Source organism: Parasteatoda tepidariorum, chromosome 1, assembly GCF_043381705.1.
Source record: "Parasteatoda tepidariorum isolate YZ-2023 chromosome 1, CAS_Ptep_4.0, whole genome shotgun sequence".
Classification (NCBI taxonomy): Eukaryota; Metazoa; Arthropoda; class Arachnida; order Araneae; family Theridiidae; genus Parasteatoda; species Parasteatoda tepidariorum.
The window spans coordinates 43,432,074-43,453,481 of NC_092204.1; the positions used below are offsets into that span (position 1 = coordinate 43,432,074).

The window sequence follows — 21,408 nt, forward strand, 5'->3', positions numbered from 1 at the left end:
ATATATATATAAACAAGGAATTAAGGATTATCATGTGAAATAAACGTCCATTTAATCCTCTTCATCCGTATCAAAACGAATTTAACTTTGAATCTGAAACTGCGAAATCATGATCAGGATCTTCAAATCATTATCATAACTTGTTCCAAGCGATCTTTCAGTTTCTGAAAGAACGGAAATAAGCTCTCTATTTGTTTTAAGAATACACATTCTATCAAAGACATCACTTTAATTTCATCTTTATTCTCGGTGAGTAATGTTTTTCTTCAGTTATTTAATAAAAGATTTAATATTATTAAGTTAACTTTTCAACGCTATTACTCTGTTTCAAATTTTCAAATTTCTCTTACTACATTTTTTTTCAGTTTAATGTTTCTAATCTAATTTTCAAAATCTCGAAAACTAACATATTTAAGAGTTCTTTTAAAATCATTAATCGTTATACGTTTTCTTGTAACTATAACGATATCTTGTAAATATAAAGAGACATATAAGCAAACATACAGCCAAACAGGATTTCAGCTATCAGCCGAAGAATTTAAGATATTAAACGAAGCTATTAAGAATAAAACATTGCAATAAAAGCGTCATTTATATGCTTTTGACTTGCATCAAAACAATTTAATATTGATTTCGGATAATCGTAATGATTTTCAACTTTCTTCAAAGAAAAAAACAAACTCTCTCTTTGTTTTAAAAAGACATATTCTGTCAAAAATCTCACTTTAATTATTCTCTTTTCTCCATGAGTAATGATTTTACCTTGTTATAAACGAAATTTTAATGTTATAAAGCTATCTATACTATTCAAATTTCAAGTACTGCATTTCCTTTCAGTTATGCATTTAAAACCTTATTACCAAAAGCCTCGAAAAAAGACATAATTAACAGTTCGTTTGCAATCATTAATCATCATCTTGTATATCTAACAACACTCGTATAGATGCATAAACATATACTCAAACAAGAATATTAATGATTTCAATCTGTCAGTCGAAGAATTAAAAAAAAATAAACAAAGCAATTAATAATGAAAATCTTGTGATAAAAACGTCCATTATATGCTTTCGACCAGTATCAAAACAATTTAATATTGAATCAGAACCTCCAATTCCTGGTGATCTTTCAATTTCGTAAAGAGAGAAAACAAGTTCACTATCTGTTTTGAGAATACACATTCTGTCATAAATCTCACTTTAATTACCCCCTTATTCTCGATGAGTAATGGTTTTACTTAGTATTCTAACGCTGATTGCACATGAAAGGCTGCGGAAATGTGAGCAATTAATATTAGCTTCCCAATTAATTCTCTTTTAAAATTTATTCAGTTAAAGTGATCTTTTAAACAGTGAATTACTTAATTAATCGGTCTTGGAATTTTCTATGAAATATTTACATAAGGAAGAGCTTCTATTTATTAAGAGTGAAGTTTTATTTTTGTAATAATTTGATCACAAAAGAAAACATGTTTAAAGTCGAAGTAAAAGTAATTTATTTTCTATTATTTAGTGTACGGAAAAATTGTTATTTCTTAAACCATGCATTTTTTTATAAATTAAATTCTTTTTACTAAGAGTAATTAACTTAATTTTAATGATCGTTAAAGACAACCACGGGTTTGTTATAACGAGTTTTAAGAAGACGGTGACTTATCCATAATGAAATTCATTTAATATATTTACTCAAGGAAAGATTTTTTTTTATTAGAAGTGAAATTTTTATTTTTTATATAGTTTGGCCAATTAAAAAAACACTTTTTTTAAAAAAAAATTACTTGTTTTTGAAGATTGCTTCATGACCAATTTAAAATTTCACGTCTAGAATAAAATAAAACAAACTGAGTTTTTTTTTTTTTTTTTTAAGGTTAAAAATCCAAAGCATGAGTTTGAAACTTGGCCAAACTTTAAAAGCTTGCGTGTTTTAACATATTTTGTATAAATTTGTTTAACATAAAAATGAGAAAGCAGATTTTACAAAACATCAAAATTTATCAAAGATCTTTAATTATTGGTATTTTTTGATAGAATATATTATATTTTACAAATTCAGTTCCTTCATTTTAAATGTATCATGTAACAAAAAATTTAATTTTTCTTTTATTGTAAGCTTTATGATTGATCCGTTTGTATTTTTGAAAAAATTATATCGAGGGAAATTTTATTATTAAAAGCACTTTTAAAGTAAACAAACCGCAATTTTTTCTTGAAATTTTTTTTAAACTTGTCTCAGAGATAACTTGCTTTTCTGAGAAAAAAAAAATTCCTTAAATACTATTTATCGTTATATTTGTCTTTTGTTTATTTTCATATTCAATTTAAAAACAAACTAAATACAAAAAGTTTTTGAAGTAAATTATACGGCTTTTTTCTAATGTCAATGAATGATGTTGTTTGAAGTCTTATTTGTCTATAAACAGTCGTAATTACTGTTTTCGATTCTCTGATTTGGAGGAACTCAATTTTTTTGCTAGCGATTTATTATTAACTCTTAAACATCGCTTTCTATTGTTTCTATACATGCAGATGAAAGTATTCTTAACATAAACCTTTAATTCCTTGTAACATCTATTTTGTTTTTTAATTTTTAGTAAATTTTCGTTATTTTACAAATTTTAAGTTCAAAAAACCAGTAAGGTATCAAAACTTTATGTCTGTTAATTCAATAGTTTTTATCAAAATGCTAATAGGCATTTAAGAATATTAACTTAGTTATAGTTAAATTTATTCTTCTCATTTTTAATAACTTTTATCATTTAAAATTAATTTAGAGCTATTTATGTTCGTAATTATACTTAATGCAAATTCATATTTTGTAAAATTGGGGCATTGTTGTTTATAAATAAAAACAATATAAATCATACATTCTATCAGTTATTTCATGCGAATTTACAGTTACATTCTACAGCTTTTAGTTACATTCTACAAGTATTGTATGAAAAGAGAATTTATATTTTGAAACATAAACAAGTACTATCTAGGCATTTTTTCGTATTTTTATCGAGTAGAATAAAGCTATAAAATATAGGAATAATAAAATTTATTTTTTCAAAATAATATTTATTGAATAACAACATAAGATTACAGTTTAAAATAGCTTCTCAAAAAATTTTGAAAGTTAAATGGAGACAAAATATGTTTAATATATAACTCATAAATTCGAAAAAAAAACAACATTTGCCTTATTTTTATCTCTATATAAATTTTGAGACTCTACCCCTTCTAGTTAGTTTGTTTTTTTATTTTATTTTTAACTTTCTCTCATATTTTAAAACGAGAGTAAACTGAAATAGTGACTTTTAGCTACCCCACATTAAGCTGACATGAAACAAACCTGCTAAAATTTCATTGGTTACCAGTATATTTTTATAAATATCTTTTACATATTACATATCCAATAATATTATTTAAGATAATGATAATAATTAATTNATGCAACCGATTTGTGAAATTTTTTAAACAAAGTAATGAAATAAATGTATAGCTATTAAAACATCAATTTAATTAACGCTCTAATAATTTTAAGTTTTTGATATTTATATCAGTAAATAAGGATAAAGCAAACATTTCATTAGTGAAATTAAAAATTATTCTTTACTTTTTAAATTTGCGCCATAAAAAATTATGTAGATTAAATGTTTATAAAATATTCAAATCTGAAAAGAAAAGGATTAAAAGATTAAACTGTTTCTAATTATGATTTGTAAGTAATTCAATTATTCTTTTTCTTATTTGTTTGGAATAATTTAAAGAGGTCATTGTCTATGTAAGAACATTTTATTTCTCTATCATTTTATTCATGATTTAAGATCGTAAAATCTATTCTATTATAATTTTTTTTCTTCCTATTTACTTTCTTTTATAGAAGTGCTTTACATAATGAAGTCTTTTTCCCCTTCACATCTTTCGATGCGCAAGAAGTCGACTGTTTTAATTAATAATTAGTTTATGGTAATTGCTTACTTAATGACTTTAAAATAATATTTGAGTGTTTGAAATCGTTATGAATATTTTAGGCATAGATATTATTTAAACATTATTTAAATAAATGAAATCAATATAACTATTTTAATGAATGTCTTGGGCATAGAAGGTTATTATAAATTTAAAAACATATATTTTTAAATACTTACCTGACAGTTTATAAATGTACTTCATTATATATTTATATATTTCAAAATATAAGTTTTATAGTCAAATAATCTGTTTTTAAAGGATATTTCGATAAAAATTATAATATTGACGGATGAAATAAATATTAAAATATTTAATTATAAATATTAAAATATTATTATTAAATATTAAATATTAAAATGTTTTATTATTAGTAATAATAAATATAAATTAATGATATCAATATAATATAATGTAAGTTAATAACAAAATAGAATAGAAGATAATGCATTAAGCTTATAAAATGTACTATAATATATTAAAATAATATAAAAGGAAATAATGTAATAAAAATGACATAAAAAAGATAATATAATAAAATTAATTTGCTAAAAATCTAAGTTCTCATTTTATTTTAATATTAAATTATCTAATTTTAAAATAAGGTATTCTAATTTTCTAAGTCTTATGATCGAAGTCGATAGAATAGACGACAGTTTTTATTTGTAATTTTTATTCATTTTATTTTAATGATAAACAACTTATTTAATTATAAATATATATACAGCAAATATGTGCTGATAATTTGCGGTGCATAATCACTAAAATTCAATCATTTTATAAGGTAATTAACTGTTATGTATCAATATTATAGTTACTTAATTTCACTATTTTGTATTGCTTATTACAGTTATTATTGTCGTTATCTGATAATTTTTTCAAATAAAGTATAACGCATTTTAGGAATATTTAATTCATTTTTCTCATTCGTTATGGAATCTCGTTATATTAATCATGATTTACTCGTCATAGAATAAGTATTAATCTCATTCATTAAAAAGCAAACGAATTCGTAACTTTATTATACAACAAAAGTTTGCGTAATTTAATAAATATTATTGAATTTTTTTTTTTTGTAATTTGCAATTGTTTTACTGTGATTAGAGATAACAGTGCATAAACATCGACATTGCAATCGTCCGTGATAATACAAATTTATTAATAAAATTTCTGTAATTTTTGCTGATTTTTATCTTACTAAAAATTTGATAAATGTTTTAGCTACTAATATTGTATGCTGAAAAGTTATGTTATTTTTATTTATAAGTATAATACGATTTTTTTCCAATTATTAAAAAAAAGTAAGAAAATTTTAAAATCGTACTCGTTTATAATATTTTTTGTCACGATATTTCTGAACTTAAAATTTCCTATTATTTCTGAACTTAAAATATCATATTACAGTAGGGAACCGATTATCCGGAACGATCGGGACCATCGCTATTCCGGATAACTGATTTTTCCGGTTTTCTGAATCGCTACAAAAAGCCGTTTTTTTATTGTTAAACCCAACTAAAAAGAATAATATTTGGAAATAATCTTAAAATGAAGAAAAAACGAAGTAATACACTAATGATTATTTCCAAAATGATAGTAAGGTAAACATCTTTCCAAAAAGANGGATAACTGATTTTTCCGGTTTTCTGAATCGCTACAAAAAGCCGTTTTTTTATAAACTAAACTAAATAAACTTTTTTATAAACCCAACTAAAAAAAATAATATTTGGAAATAATCTTAAAATGAAGAAAAACCGGAGTAATACACTAATGATTATTTCCAAAATGATAGTAAGGTAAACATCTTTCCAAATATAAAGAAAAATCCTAAAATCTTATGAGGGAAAAAAAAAAAAATTTTTAAAAAATGGCGGGAAAATTTACGAATTTCGTTCCGGTTTTTTGGTTTTCCGGTTTTCTGATTTCCGGATAACTGGTTCTGTATTGTATTTCTTATTTTAAAATGTGATATTATTTCTGTACTTAAATGCCTATAATAAGTTAACTAGTAAAAAATAATTTTAGGAATTTTTATTTTTTAATTGATATTATTTCTCAAAGTAAATTAAAAAGAAACTAAAAAGAAAAACTAAAAATAAAATTTTAATTTATTGTAAGAGTATGTTACTACTTGTTTAAGACGTAATCGCTTATAAGACCTTATCGTTTAGGACGTAAGGACTCTGTATTTTTATTATTAATTCTATATATTTTTATTAAATTAGAATGCTCAACATATTTGTGGGCAATAGTAAACGATAAATTTAAAAATTAAACGTTGGTTATACAATTTATAAACTTCATAAAATGTTGTTGTTATTTTTAGTAATTTGGTAACGTTATATTTTAAATATTTCTTCCTTATTGAAAAATTAAAAGCTAACCCTTTTATTGAAGTTAAACCTGCTTTATGATTATGTTTTAGTGATAATCAGAAAAAACTTTTTCATATTTAACTGCTTAATAATTAGTTTGGATATTTAATATTTCATTGTCATAAAGGAAACATTTTATACCTTTAAAATTAAGGTTCTATAACATTTTGTTATATGAAAAAATTTTTTGACTTTAATTATGAGAACTCAACAATTTTTGCTCATTGATTAAATCTATTCTACTTTCATTCAGTTATTTATCAATTCTCTGCAGTTTCACTTGCATTTAGTTAATATATTAACATTAATATATTATCATTGATATATTATCATTAATATATTACCATTAATATACTATCATTAATATATTAAAATTATTAATGCGTTGTTCATATTAAAAACTATATACCTGCTGAAGTTTTCATTTGACTATTTTAAAATTCTTGCGTTTAAAGAAACTGAATCAATTATTTTTTCATGGGTTTTAGAAATTTCAAGAAATAGTAATAAATGTTAAATGAACATTAAATTTTCAATAAAGTACTAATTTACACAATTCGTTGAAACTTAAAACCAGCATACAACAATAATTTTTAAATAGATTCATGTTATAACAAGTTAAAATCAAATATTTAAATATCGAATAGGATAATCCAGCATTAATAACATCATGTAAAACATTTTGATATCATTTGAATGAAAAAGGGTAAAATGAAATATCAGGTAAAATAAGATTAAAATTAAAACCACGAATAATGAATTTATGAGATAAAATTAAATATCATTTATTAATTCAAACTATATTCTATAATTAATTACTGTAAGTAATTTTTAAAACAGTGTATATAATATCCTCCCTTAACTTAACTTCCGTTTTTTTTTAACTTTTATACGCCTTTTAATTACAAATGAGTTTACTACAAGCCGTATTTGACTATTTTCACTAAGTTCTTTGTACATTTATTTGAAGGATTTAAAAAAAAAAAATTTTTAACACACATTTAACACTCAATTATGATGAAAAAAAAGATAATATATACACTGATATCTTGAAAACATACTTTTGTAAATTTTTAATTAATTTCATAAAAAATTCAATATATTTTAACTATAATTCCCAATAATCTAGAACAGATAAAAAATTTAAAAAAAACTTTATTTGAATTTACTTTAGCTATTACAAATTGAATCTAAATTGTGATATTATTATTTATAATTTATTTAAGATTGTTCACATATTTAAATATTGGAAACATTTTTCTTTTACCTTGATGAATAATGTTGAACATGTAAAACATTTTTGGATGCATAATTGAATATTCATTGCTATTGGTTTAAACATTTCTTCTCTACCGCAAATTCAGTTAAAGATCCTTAAAAATTATTAAACTATTTCGAAATTTTCAATTAGAACAGTATTTCACATCTTATCTTAATTATAATCTCTTTTATTAAACTAAAAGATTGCTCTAATTAACCTTAAGTAATATAAATTGAATCTGAAATATGTTAATACTACTTATTTATTATTTGATTTTTATTATAAATTGTGGTTTTATAAAATATTGATTATTTATTTATAATAATATAATTGCTGTAATTAAATATTTATTACACTATATTGTTTACGAATCATTCACATTTTTTTAGTTTATTCAATTTAAGTAACCTAAAGGACATTATTGTTTATTTAATTTAACATTTTTTAATAATAATTTTTCTTCAATCTAAGAATAGATTTTTTTTCAATTAAACTAATTTTATTTTAACTCATTTTGGCCGTTTAAACTATAGTTATGTTGAGCAACCAACTAATCAAAAACCTTTTTATACAAATTCAAAGATTTTTATATCGTTTCTTTTTTCCAAATTAAAGATATTTATTTTTACTCTGTAATTTAACATTTGTACTAACCTTAGGAATATTATCTTAACATTGAAATTAAGAAGTAAAATATAATTATAAAGCAAAAAGTTGCTTTTTAATTATGTTTATATCATGCTTTATATCATGTTGCATTTTAAATCAAAACATTACTGAATATGCATAAATTCGATTCAAATTATTCATATGATTAATCAATTTTAATTTATTAATTTAATCAATCAATAAATATATATGTATTTGCATCCATTCCATTAAAAATTAATATTACCCATCATTAGAACCCCTTTACTTTAATCAAAAGTCCAATTTTTTAAAGTGAAACTTTTGTATTAAAATCAAATTACTATTAAACAAACTTAAACTGTGTAAAACTAGAGGTTCTGTTCAATATTTGATTTACTCAACAACTCTAATGGTTGCTTCAAAAGCTTTTATTAAACATCGTAAGGGTTTCAGAATTTTATGTAATTAGTGTTGACTTAAATTATTTTACTGGTTAACCATTTTTTTTAAAAAGAATTAAACAAATTTTCAAACCAATGCAATTTTGTCACCATGACTGTTATTTATGACGTTTTGTATGCCTTGCATTTTTCATCATATTAATTATAAAATTATTTCTAAAAATATTTATTATAAAAATGACGTGATGATATGACCACAATGTTTATGATATAACATTTATTGTTGTTTCTCATGCCATATGGTCATTGGTTTAGTTTTAAGCCTTTATTTTTAAATAATTACCAAAATCATAAACCAAATCATGAAAATCATGAATAATTATCTAAAAAAAAATTATTGGTAGTGTGATAAGTTTTGTTACTTGTAATGCTTATGGTTGTTTGCAAATTAGGCATAAATTTTTTTTGAAATTTAGATTAGTCTAAGCAGAGTTTTTCATTAGAATAGTGTTACAACAAATAAACAAGTCGAAAATTAGTTAGACAGACCATTTTTTTAAAAATATATTACAGAGATTTCATGCGTATTTTAAGTAGAAACAAACGTTAAGATGCGCATCTATTCTATTCAAATTCCACCGATTATCAATTTAAAATGAATCAATTGCTCAATATGTTTAAATTCGTTAATTACTAATCTAATAATTATTTTCAATAAAAACACCTTTGCTTTAATTAAAAAATATACTCTACTTTACTTTCAATGTCAAAATCAAAATTATAAACTTCAATTACATAAATATCAGTTTTACTTCACTAAAATGACGTAAAAAAACGTATAAGAAATATTATGTTCAAATTATTATACATATTTAAATTTAATAATTGCAGTTCGGTTATAAATCACAATTACATTACATTACTATACTGCATAACACAAAATTACATTAATACATTGTTTATAAAATTAAATATACCGGAATAATTTAATTTAATAATGAAACCGTCCTTTTCCGCATGTTGAAGTGATGTTGATTTGACCAATAAATTTAAATTTAAAAACTACTAGTGCATTAATTATTGTTAAGATAAAAAAATAGATCTAATTACATAAAAATTATATGAAGTAAAAGTTTCCCTACTCCAAAAGCAGAAATAATTTTTGTGGGAAATGTGTTGTGTTAAAATTTTAATTACATATACTTACATTAAAAATAAAACATAACTTTAAATACCAAATTGCATTAATCAATTGTATTTTTAATAAAGACTGCATCAACGAAATAACCTTTTAAAAGCAAATTCAATTTAAATTCGTCAAATGAACAAAATTTTTCGATTAATCTTATTCATTAACGCAAACTCCCAATAAACAATTCAACAAATAAATTAATAATCATACGAATCTAATGAAATTAATGCTGCTTTATTACACTACTCAATTTCCAAAACCCAACATTAATTCCATTTCCCACTATAGCTATTTTCATTCATTTGACTTCCCTCTAAATGAAATTTAACCAAGCATGTCGCATTAGATTTGTTAACGTTGTTTCTTGTTTGTGGAAACAAATTATTACATTACTTTGAGAAAATATTTAACTTAACCACCTCGAATTTCCACTCATCCATATTGATCGATTAATCTTGGCGATAGCGCTTGGCGTTATTTTGTGTTCTGTGATGCACTCTATGGCAAACCTAATTCTTTTCCGTTTGTTTTCAATGTAGCCTCGAGCCCGGATCACGGCGGAAACCCGGACCTGTCCGCCAATCCTCCGCCTGCTTCATCGCCGCATTTCAGGCCTACGATGCAAAGCCCTGGTCCTCCATATCAAAGTAAGATGATTTAAAAAAAATATTTAATTATTTTTTTAAAATTGGAATGTGTTAAATATTTTATTGGTTTGATATTTTTAGGGTTTTAAACTCGAATTTGTAGATCACTAATTCAGACGATCGCCCGCATATGCTGATAGCGCCATCTATATTCCGATGTTTTGACTGGCGCGAAGTTGTTGGAATGAAATGAATTAATGCGCATTTTGAAATTTTAGTTTTGATTTTCCTGCAACGCGCGTCGGACTTGTTTGAGTTTCGTTTTTACATACGCTGAGGAATATGGCGGGAATATTGAATTTCTATATATTCTTGAACACTGGTGCAGAGTTTGCTAATTTTACATCATTCTCATACGAAGTATTTCTAACAGCATTTAACAGAATTATAATCTTTTAATTAAATTTTAAAATACTTTTATTTAAATTTCGAAATAACTTTGGAAAGATGTAAAAAATTCTCACTAAAAAATGTCTTACTAAATTCTTGCACTAATTAAACAATTTTCATAATTTCAATATGAGTTTTCTTTATTTTAAAATTTTCGCATTAATATACTTCTGAAACAATTTTTTTTTTAAAACGTGAGGACTTTTTATGCTTATTTGGAAAACAAACGAAAATTTATTAATTTTAATTGTTTTTAAACACGGAAGACGAAAGCAATTTTATTGAAATATATACAAATTTAAGGTTTAAAAATATTTGCGATTATCGATTGCTGGACTTCAGAGTTGCAGTTGTAAATAGGTAATATTAATTGAAAAACAAACTCTGTGCTTTTACTCTTTTTCTTATGAAACAAATTAATATTTGGTACACAATGATGTACTTACACATTACAACTTCTTAGTAAAATACGCTTCAAATTTTCAAATTAATTTCATATATTAATTATAAGTATAACTTTGATTTTAGCCATTAAATACTAAAATCGGAAATTAATTATATGAACCTATTAAACTCATGATAAATTAATTGGGTGATGAAAGAAACACAATTCATTATCTCTATCAGATATTAATCGATAATTCATATTAATTTGGGTTTGTTTTTTTTTTACTTAAAAAATATTTCATTGTATCCAATTATGCTTCGTAAAATAAACTCAAATACTATTTAAAAAATATTTTCCGTTATTCTATATCTTGTGAAATCATGAGGGACTTGTAAAATGTGACATTTATAATTATACCTTTCAATTATTTCTTAATAACTTTTTTGAACGTCTCGGAATGGTTTTATTGTATATTGATTACTTTCTGTTCCTAAATAAACAGCTTTAATGTCGTCAAATCATTTAAATTAAGAACAATTTCCGTGTATATACACACACAAAATATACTATTTTAATAAAAGTAATTGAAAGAATTTTAATATTTAAAATAAATTTTAGTATTAAGTTTTCCGCGTAGAAATATATAAAATTTTGAAAACAATTGGATTCACACTTATATGTGCGAATATAAGTGTAAAACATGGACCAGGAATTTGAAATATACTTTCTTTTATTTTATCTTTAAAAAAATCTTTTAAAAAACTTTTCTGACTTATTTATGCATCATAAGGAACAACGATTTATCATTTACCGTCTTCTTATATAAAATTCTTAAAATCCTATTTTTAAATGTTTATGTCTTCTTTTGTTTTTTAAATTCTGCATACTTTAAATTTCCCAATTACTCTGAGTCTTAGCTTGACATGATATTTTATGATAAATGTTTTATCTTGTAGCCAACTAAACAAGAGAAATTTTTAATGTTATGTAAGAAAAATAATTTTTTTCTTTTTTTTTTTTGAGAGAGAGAGAGAGAGAGAAAGCCTTGTTATATAAATTTTCATTCTTAAATAATTTATTTAAATACTAGCGATTTTATTTTGAAAAACAATTTTATAAACAATGGGCCATTTTCTAAAAGTACGACTTCTTAGTTTTATTCTTGATTGAACAAACAAAACCTGTTAAAACACTTAAATAAACGATGAAAATGTATGTATTGTTTGAAAAATTTAACATTTATTCATACAAATACGATGATTTTCGGCAAAGTTATGAGACACAAATGACAGTTATACATAAATAACTGCTTTTAATGCTTATTTTTATTTTTTGACATTTTTGTAGAAAACGAACAACTTTGAAATAAAGTTAGCTTCATAATTTTTTTTAAAACACTCACGTAACTTTATATATATGTTCGAAATGTGTTTTTGATCACTCTCAAACAAATATGCAATAAATTAAATAAAATACTTTCATGTCTGATAAAATCAATAAATATTTTACAGTAACAAAATGTATTCAATTAAAGGTAATAAAATATTTTATAGCATGTGCAAAATTTGAGAGCTAATTTCATAATATTTTGTAGAAACTATAAATAAGAATTTTGCACACTTTGATTGAGTGGAGAACAATGCTCTTAAGCTCCGTTAACTTTAGTGCCTCTTGTAAAGGTAATTAACGTATTTCTTCATAATAAATATGATAGTGTTCTGAACGAGTTGAATTTTTTGACAATTGGCGATAAAGGCAACGAAATTTTGTAAATCGGCTCAACCAATAGTCTGATAATAATACTGGAAAAATCTTATTTATACTCTTCGAACTAAGAGTTTACTAAACATTAGTCATTATAAAAAGTGTTAAATGATAGAAACGTTTTGTAGAAGTTACTCAAGCCTATTTAAATATTCAAAACACATAACATATAAGCAGCTGATAAACAGTTTGAAATATTTGATTGTTATCCAAAGATATTTGAAATTTTGCAGAAGTTAAGACATAGAACGGACAAAAGGCGTGCTTTAATTGTAAACTGTGTTATTATAACCATGGAAACAAAAATATGAGGATATTTTTCTGAGATTTCACTTAATATCAGAATCTCTTTTAAAAATGTGACTAAATGATTACATTTTTAGAAAGAAATATATATATCGTTTGAACTTTTTAAAACATCCAGATAGTTAAAAAAATATAACGTTCACATTGAAAATGAACAGAGTACTTTTTTTGCCAAAAATATTTGACCCCTAAATAAAATAAATATCAAAATTTGACATATATTTTGTTGTCACGAAAAGCAATGCTTTGTCTAAATTGATAAGCAAGGTGAACTTCTTCTTCCGAAACTACAACATGTTAAATAATAAACTAAACTAAGCTTAACTCAGAGGCGCGACAGCCCATGGAGGGCCAAGGCCTACTGTGCCCATCTCAGTTTTCTTGACCTTGGGCTCTGGGGTACAGGAGCAGATGTTCCGGTCAGGTGGTCAGCCGGACGCGGATCCCCCTGTGTTTAGTTCCCAAGCATGCTTGGTACTCATTTAGCGACCACCGGAAGTCATATTAAATAATAAAAGAAATATTTAAATTGGCCCTCTAACCTAACCTTATCCTACGTATTTTTACTTTGTAATAAAATCTTCATTGAAAGACAAATTCCATCTGTTTTAGTAAGCTCACATTTTAACTTTGTATTAATAAATTGAGTTTTAATAAGGCGCTTATCTCAATTATGTGGTTAAGATTTTTAGGTTTAAAAAAAATATTATACAAATGTAAATTCATTTCACGTACGTTTTAATTTCTCAAAATAAGTTTTAAAAATAAGGCATCAAAATATCTAAGATAATTTTTAATGAAATCAATAGTACACAGTGCGCAAAAAATAAAAGGACCATTCTGAATAATTTTTGATCTAATGATCGGATCTTCACGTTCTGGGAGTCAATCTTAATGGTTCGAGGGGCTGACCTCAAATATGCAAATCAATAGGCGGAGACGATAATTTAAGTTAAGAAATCAGACAGAAAAACGTACTTTCTCTGAATAAACATGCTTTTTTAGACTGATTCGGATTTCTGACTCCCAAAATATATGGGGAAGATTCAATATGGTCCCAATACTTTGGGCGGGAGAGGAGTCCAAAGTTTGGACCCCCTTAATGTTAATTTAATTTTTTGCGTATTTCACTATATCTCGAGAACTTTTTAAGCAAATTGAAAACTTTTTGCACACAATTATAAAATTCGTTTGTCCAAAGATAATTCCATGAAGAAAAAAAGAAAAATTTATAAATATTTTTTATATTTTTATTATTTTATTTCTAATAATCGAAAATATTTTGAATTGTAATCTATAAATTTTTCGTATTATTTTTAATTACGTCATTTCAAATGGCACAAAACAAAATTCGACTGAAATCGGTTCAATAGTTCATGAGAAATCAAATTTTAAATGTAAGACTTATATTAGACTTCATTAAATTTCGATTTCCCAGGAATTATTCGTCCGATTTTCCTTAAATTTTGTATTTTGCCGCCATGAAAAAGTACAAATTTTAATATGACGGAAAAAATTTATACCATGCAATTCCATTTTTAAATAAAATAATAAAAAATAATAAATATTTGCAAAAAAAATTTTTTTTTGCATGGAATTACCTTTGCACAGACGAATTTTATAATTGTGAGCAAAAATATTTCAATACACTTGAAAAGTTCCCAAGATATAGCGAAATATACAAAAAATCAAATTAACATTAAAGGACCCAAACTGTAGACCCCTCTTCTGACCAAACTATTGGGACCATATTTCCCAGATTGCGGCTACCTCTACATTGTTTCGGCGATCAAAAATCCGAATCTGTTAAAAAAAAAAAAAAAAAAAAAAANATTCGGATCTGTTGAAAAAAGGATATTTTTATTCAGAGAAAGTACGTTTTTGTGTCTGCTTTCGTAACTGCAAATATCGTCTGCACTAATTAATTAGCATATTTGGAATCATCCCGTCTAATCAGAGATTGAGTCCTAGAACGTGAAGATCCGATCACTAGATCAAAAATTACTCAAGGTGGTTTTTTTTTTTTCGTGAGCGTGCATTGTTATCATTTTTAAACTTCTTATTTAGATTTTTCATGCATACTATATATAAGTAACTGTGATCTCAGGTAACCGAAGTATTTCTCGTCTGCTTGTTCTTTTTTTTTTTTAGAAAATAAGCATAATCTAAACTACCAGAATATGGGAAATTTTACCATGTTTCTGGCTCTATATTAACTCCAAAAAACTTAGAAATTTTTACTGAATTTCTACGACAATGATTTCAGTAAAATTGACAATAAAATAGGGTTTTAATATATGGCATAAATATACTTTTTAGTTTTGAATTTTTTACTAAATGTATGATAATAAGAGCTATAATTTTGAGTACTAGAATTTCCGGTGAACCGTTACCATATGATAGCAAAAACTACCAAATGAATGATTTAAATACCGTATATATATTTTTTTTTTTTTTGACAATTATTATGATGGGCTTTTTTTTACCATAAATGTCATCACCATACAGCCCAGTAATTTTTTCTACCGTGAGTAAATAAAAAAACATAAATAATAATGATAAAGATAGTAGTATATTTAAATTGTAGTAAATAATACTAATAAGAAATGTTTGAAATATTTAACTGAAGTATTATTAAATAATTTAATTAAAGCGTAGTATTATTTTTGTTCTGAAGCAAGTTAGCCCCGGGCAATTTAAGTCTGCGGCGCTTTTTTCAATAAACTGTTTAAATAATATCTTAATTCTCGACATATTTTTTCAAGAAAAATTTCAGTGCAAGTTTTTAATTATTTATTTATCGTTTTTCTTTCTCTCTCTCTCTCTTCTTTTTCTTTTATGAACTTGTTTGTGATTTTATACTTGTTTCAATGTTTGAATTTCGCTAAAACAAATTCTTGAAAAAAAACACGAGAAATGCAAGCAAAAATTTCAAAAATTATCCACGATTTAATTATTTCAAATGAAGCAGCAATCAAATGTTAGTGAATATTATATAAATTTCATTCCTAATTATATGCAATATCAGGAGTCAGAGCAATTTACCTAACTCCTAACTACTCGATATCTTCTTTTGTGCACAATATTCAGACTAATACTGTCTATTTTTACGACTTTTACACCCTATTTTTACGACTCTATTTAATTCACGTTACTCGACAAAATTTTAATACTACTTCCTTAATACAGCATAATTAATGAGCATGAAATTTTAATTTTTTTTAAAACTCCATGTAGAAAGGAGGAAAAGAAAAATGTGCAATTAAAATCAAATTAATCTCTGCTGAGGAAAGTGGAATTAAAAACACCAAAATATCTTTCTCTGTCTAGCAAACAGAAAGAAGTTGAAAGACGATTGTTGGAAAAAACTTCTAAGTTTCATCACACTTTAAAATATTTCCGGACATACGTACTATAAAAAGTACCGGCATTCAGGGTGCTGGTACTTTTTACCGTAAAATCCATTTTTACCGGAATATGTTACGGAACAAAAAAATCTTATGTACAGTAATTTTACAGTAATAATTATCGTCAAGTCAGCAAATCTCCCTACTTATATAAATATTATTGTAAAAAAAATTGTGGTATAACATTTTACGGTTAAAATAGATTTTACAGTAAAACTGATTTTACGGATAATACAGCCAAAGTGTCACTGCTTTATACCGAGATTTGATCCGAAATTTTTTTACAATGTGCATAAACCACAAATATAAATTTGTAACTCATTTGAAAAATGCACAAACAATCACCTAACTCTAGCTCAAAATGAAGCTGGAATTTTTATTTTGAGAAACTTTTAAGCGATATCAACATTAAAATAATCTTTAATTTAAGAAGATTTATGGGAATGAGTTATAGGATAGTCAATATGCAATTGCGGAAACTGGGATGCTATTCACTATAATAATATCCTATTTTTATTGCTCGTTGGTTTCAAACTAGGCTTAGAAACATTTCGGTAAAAAAATATCTAAAAGATCGCAATTTCATTCTCGGAATTTCAACGTCAAAGCTTACTCATAAATCTTAATACCGTTGAGTTTCACGAGGAGAGATTAAAAAATAGGATGACATCTATTTTGGCGATATTTAGTTATGATACTCAAATATTGTGAATTATATTTTTCAACTTGGCGATTGGGACGTGATCGCTTTGCAAACAGCAACCCTACATTTTGAATTGGCTCGTGCCAAGGAAACGGCTTACTTAATTTGTGGGCAAAAGAGATGGGGTGACGGGCATGGAGGGGGGCACGAAACGAGGTAACTTGATGAATTACTAAAAGTATCTCATTAATAAAAATGAATCTGGCTTTGGCTCCGCGTATTCACATTTTCGCTTGACAATTTCAAGAGGAAACGATGAAAGATAAGAAATTGCTCGATGATTAAGCGATTTTAAAACGGCGCTACCGCTAATTGTATGTGAGGGCTGCAGACAAATTATTTATTTGAAGTTAAACATGATTACTGGGGTTTTAGATCGTAGCTTTTATTGTGATGTTTTGATTAATTAATGCGTATCTGCATAGGATTACAGCTTTATTATCATGAAGAGAGACGAGCTAATGATTATTTTTAATTAATTGACATTAAACTGTTTTCACGATTTCGAGTAAGTATTGAATTTTAATTCATGCCATAAATAAAATGGGGAATTTCTGAATTATTAATAATAATGTCTTAAAGGGGAATTTCTGAAACATTAATAAGTAATTTTAAATCGATTATTGAAAGAAGTTTGCTAACTTGCAAATTATTTCAGGTTATTTTTCGACAGTTGTTGTTCCTTAATTAAATTAATTATATTAAAATCCGATATAAAGATAGAGGATGTTGTTTTAAATGTTGTAATGTTAATATTAGGCAATATAAATTAATTTATTGATTTTCATAATTAAAATAGAGTTTGTAAATTTTTCTTTTTCACTTTTAAAACCTTAAATTTATCATTTAAATTAATATTCAAAATATTATTTGATCATTTATTATTTGTAAAAAGTTTAAAATATAATGTATTTTAATGTGTAGATCAAGTTCTTTAATAGTTTATACTTGATAAAATGTATTAACTTTGATTTTTATTTCTTACTAGCTTAACTTTTTAATGAGCTTTTGATGCTATCAACTATTGGCAAAATATTATGTTTATTAAAAACATATAAAGAAAAGAGTGTGTACATTTAACATTACAAAAAGGTTTTAGATAAATTATTTAGAAAAATCAATTAATGCAATATATATATATTTTCTAATTATGTTGATTACTTTTAACATCAAAACATTTTTCTGTATAAACATTTTTTGCATTTTACTGTAAATAAAACACGCTATAATTTTTTAGTTAGAAAAAAAAATTATTAATTACTTCTCTATAATTCAACGGAAATGCTAATTCTAATGTTTTTCTCATATTTTATTACTTTGCACTTCGTATCTCTTAATAAGTGTTTTTTAAATATAGTTATAAAGATATAAAGTATAAAATAGTAAAGAAAGGTTAGAGCACGGGAAAATGTTTCTAAAACAGAAGTTGTTCAATTATTTAAATGTCGATATTTACACACGAAATATTGAGAAAAAAATATATGGTCAAAACTACCAGAATATGATAAAATGTACCAGGTTTCCGGCTCTATGGAAACACCATAAAGCTTTTACCGAAGTCATTTGGTAATAATTTCGGTAAAATTGATAATAAAATATAGTCTTATAATGTGTGATAAAATTTTTCAAATGTAGTAAAATTGAGTAATTTTATCATGATACCCTGCAGCATAGCATAAAAATCATTCACTCGATGAAACTGACATTTCAATTTTGTATTTCTTACTAAAGATGATTCGGATTTCAATACTGTATATTTTGGTTTTTTAAATCAAATTTTGGTTTTGTTTATCAGAAATGTCATTACAAGACAGTACGGTTATTTTTTCAGAATTTTTTTCATCCGTGTGGATGACACCAAATGCAGTAAAATGTTTCATTTACCAATTTGTTTATTGAAAAAAATATTATATTCTGCTTATAAAATATTTTCCTTCAGTATCACGAGCAAATTTTAAATTAACTAGCACAGTTTTAAGTATTCACGAGTTTTTATGCTTGTTAAAAAATATGTTTTCGTTATTTTTGCTAAAAAAAAATTAAAACATTGATAAATTAATTTACATTTTCTACAAAGCAAAAAAAAAATTTTTTTTTTTCAAGCAAAAACTAATGTTGTAATAAGCAAATATTTATTATATTTTGTTTAAAATTGTTTTTAATTTGATTTTCCATATTAGTCACTTTTCTAAGGTCTATTTTTATCCATTTTAAACATCTAAACAATTTCATTAAATAAATCAATAAGTAAGTACCATAAAATTATTTCTTACCTAAAATAAAATAATAGAGTTCTGTTGGATTTTCAATCTTTCTTTTTTTAACTTATTGTAGATCATTTCTTTTTATACATCTTCTATAAAAATAGTTTTTTCAATTTCCTGAACTGTATACAGCAGATCTGAAATAATTTTTGGAACATAAAAATAAATTTTGCGTACAGTTTTCGGTAGCCTAGTAAGAAAAGAAATGTGGGAATTAAGCTTTATATATCGCAGATAAAATTGAACCTAACTGTTTCAATTGTCATACAAATGAATAGTTAAAATTTTAATAAATCTTTAAGCTTATTTTTTAATAGAATACAGTATTTCACACTTTTACCTATTTTTACTCTTTTAAATAAATATACTTTATACTCTATTGAAATATTTTACATTCTTGTTCATACAAATAAAAATAAAATCAAAAGAATTAAGAATTTATCATAAAATATATTCTATTTAAAGCTCATATTTTAATGCCAAACAGTTTCTTTTGGTTATTTCCTGTGGTTAAAGATTTCATAATTGTGATGCTTCATTTTTTTAAAAATAATCTTTTTTCCCCTCACGGGTATAAATTTATGGAACATGTTTTTTCAAGTTTTGAATTAGACCCCTATTTTCTTTTTCAAATTGTTTATAATAATAATTATACGATAATCGAAAAAAATTATATGTATCACTCAGCGGTAAAAAAAAATTAAAAACAGTCTGAAAACATGAAAATTATTTTTAATTCACAGTTTTGATATTAACTATGTGTCTACAAAATATCGAGCCCTTACCAAAATGTAATGTTGAAAAAAATATTCCGAATAAAATTTCCGACACCTCCATTTATGTACTTAATCTACTACAATTTATTTTTCTAGTTATTTATAAATTTTTTTTTGTCCGCCGAATGTTAAACTAATTCATTAACTTTATTTAATTGTTCAATTTATTTCTTAACCCACCAGTCAATTTCTTTGAAAAAATTCCATCATTTTTACTTTGATGCATATGCTAGATAGATATTTTAATAATAATAAGTATAAAATGATTTGTAGTAGATAATCTAACAGAAAATAAGTAGAACAACTTTAAATTCACTGATTTTAACTTAAAAAATATCTAATCTTTCAGTTTCTGCTTTTTTTTTCCCCTTCTATATATAAAATTACAGATAAAAGCTCTAGACATAATCAATATGTAGTATGTTGATCTAATGATTATGCTTTTGGCTTTGTGTAAGATAATAACAATTGTCAAATATACCAAATGTCTGCATAGGCTGCAAACTGTTTTCCAAGCCGCAGAAAATTATTGTTCCATGAAAGGATAAGTCAAAAGTTCTAAACGAGGCCTTAGAGCTTGGATATGTTGCAAACCCGAAAAATATAATGAGTTCCCAGCAGGTGGACTTGTGCTCATTTACATGGCAGAAAAGGCACTTTATTCATCGGACACAGAATGGCAACGACGGATGGAGGTTCGTTTCCATGACGACCCGTCAGCTTTACTGACGTCATGCGCGTTGGGATTTTCGCCATATTTAATGGGGGCTACAGAAAATAAGCAGCACTGTTTGTATGGAGCATATCCAAAAGTAAAAAAAATATCCCCAACTTCAGATGGTGTGGCATGCTGTTACTGTATGAAGCTGAAACGAGTTCTCTTAAAAGTTCTACAGAAATAGCTTTGGGCAACAACCATCGACTTTGCTTTTAGAGGGAAGTTCAACCCTGGAGAGT

At 24.9% G+C, this 21,408-nt stretch overlaps 1 protein-coding gene across 1 annotated transcript in view; it reads left to right on the forward strand.

Moving 5' to 3' along the window:
- The window catches only part of LOC107438740 (uncharacterized), a 147,220-nt gene that overhangs the window by 83,434 nt on the left and 42,378 nt on the right, over positions 1 to 21,408 (forward strand). The window contains exon 2 of the mRNA XM_016051091.4: positions 10,346 to 10,453. Coding sequence (XP_015906577.1) covers positions 10,346 to 10,453 — 108 coding nt within the window. The remainder of the gene's footprint in view (positions 1 to 10,345; positions 10,454 to 21,408) is intronic.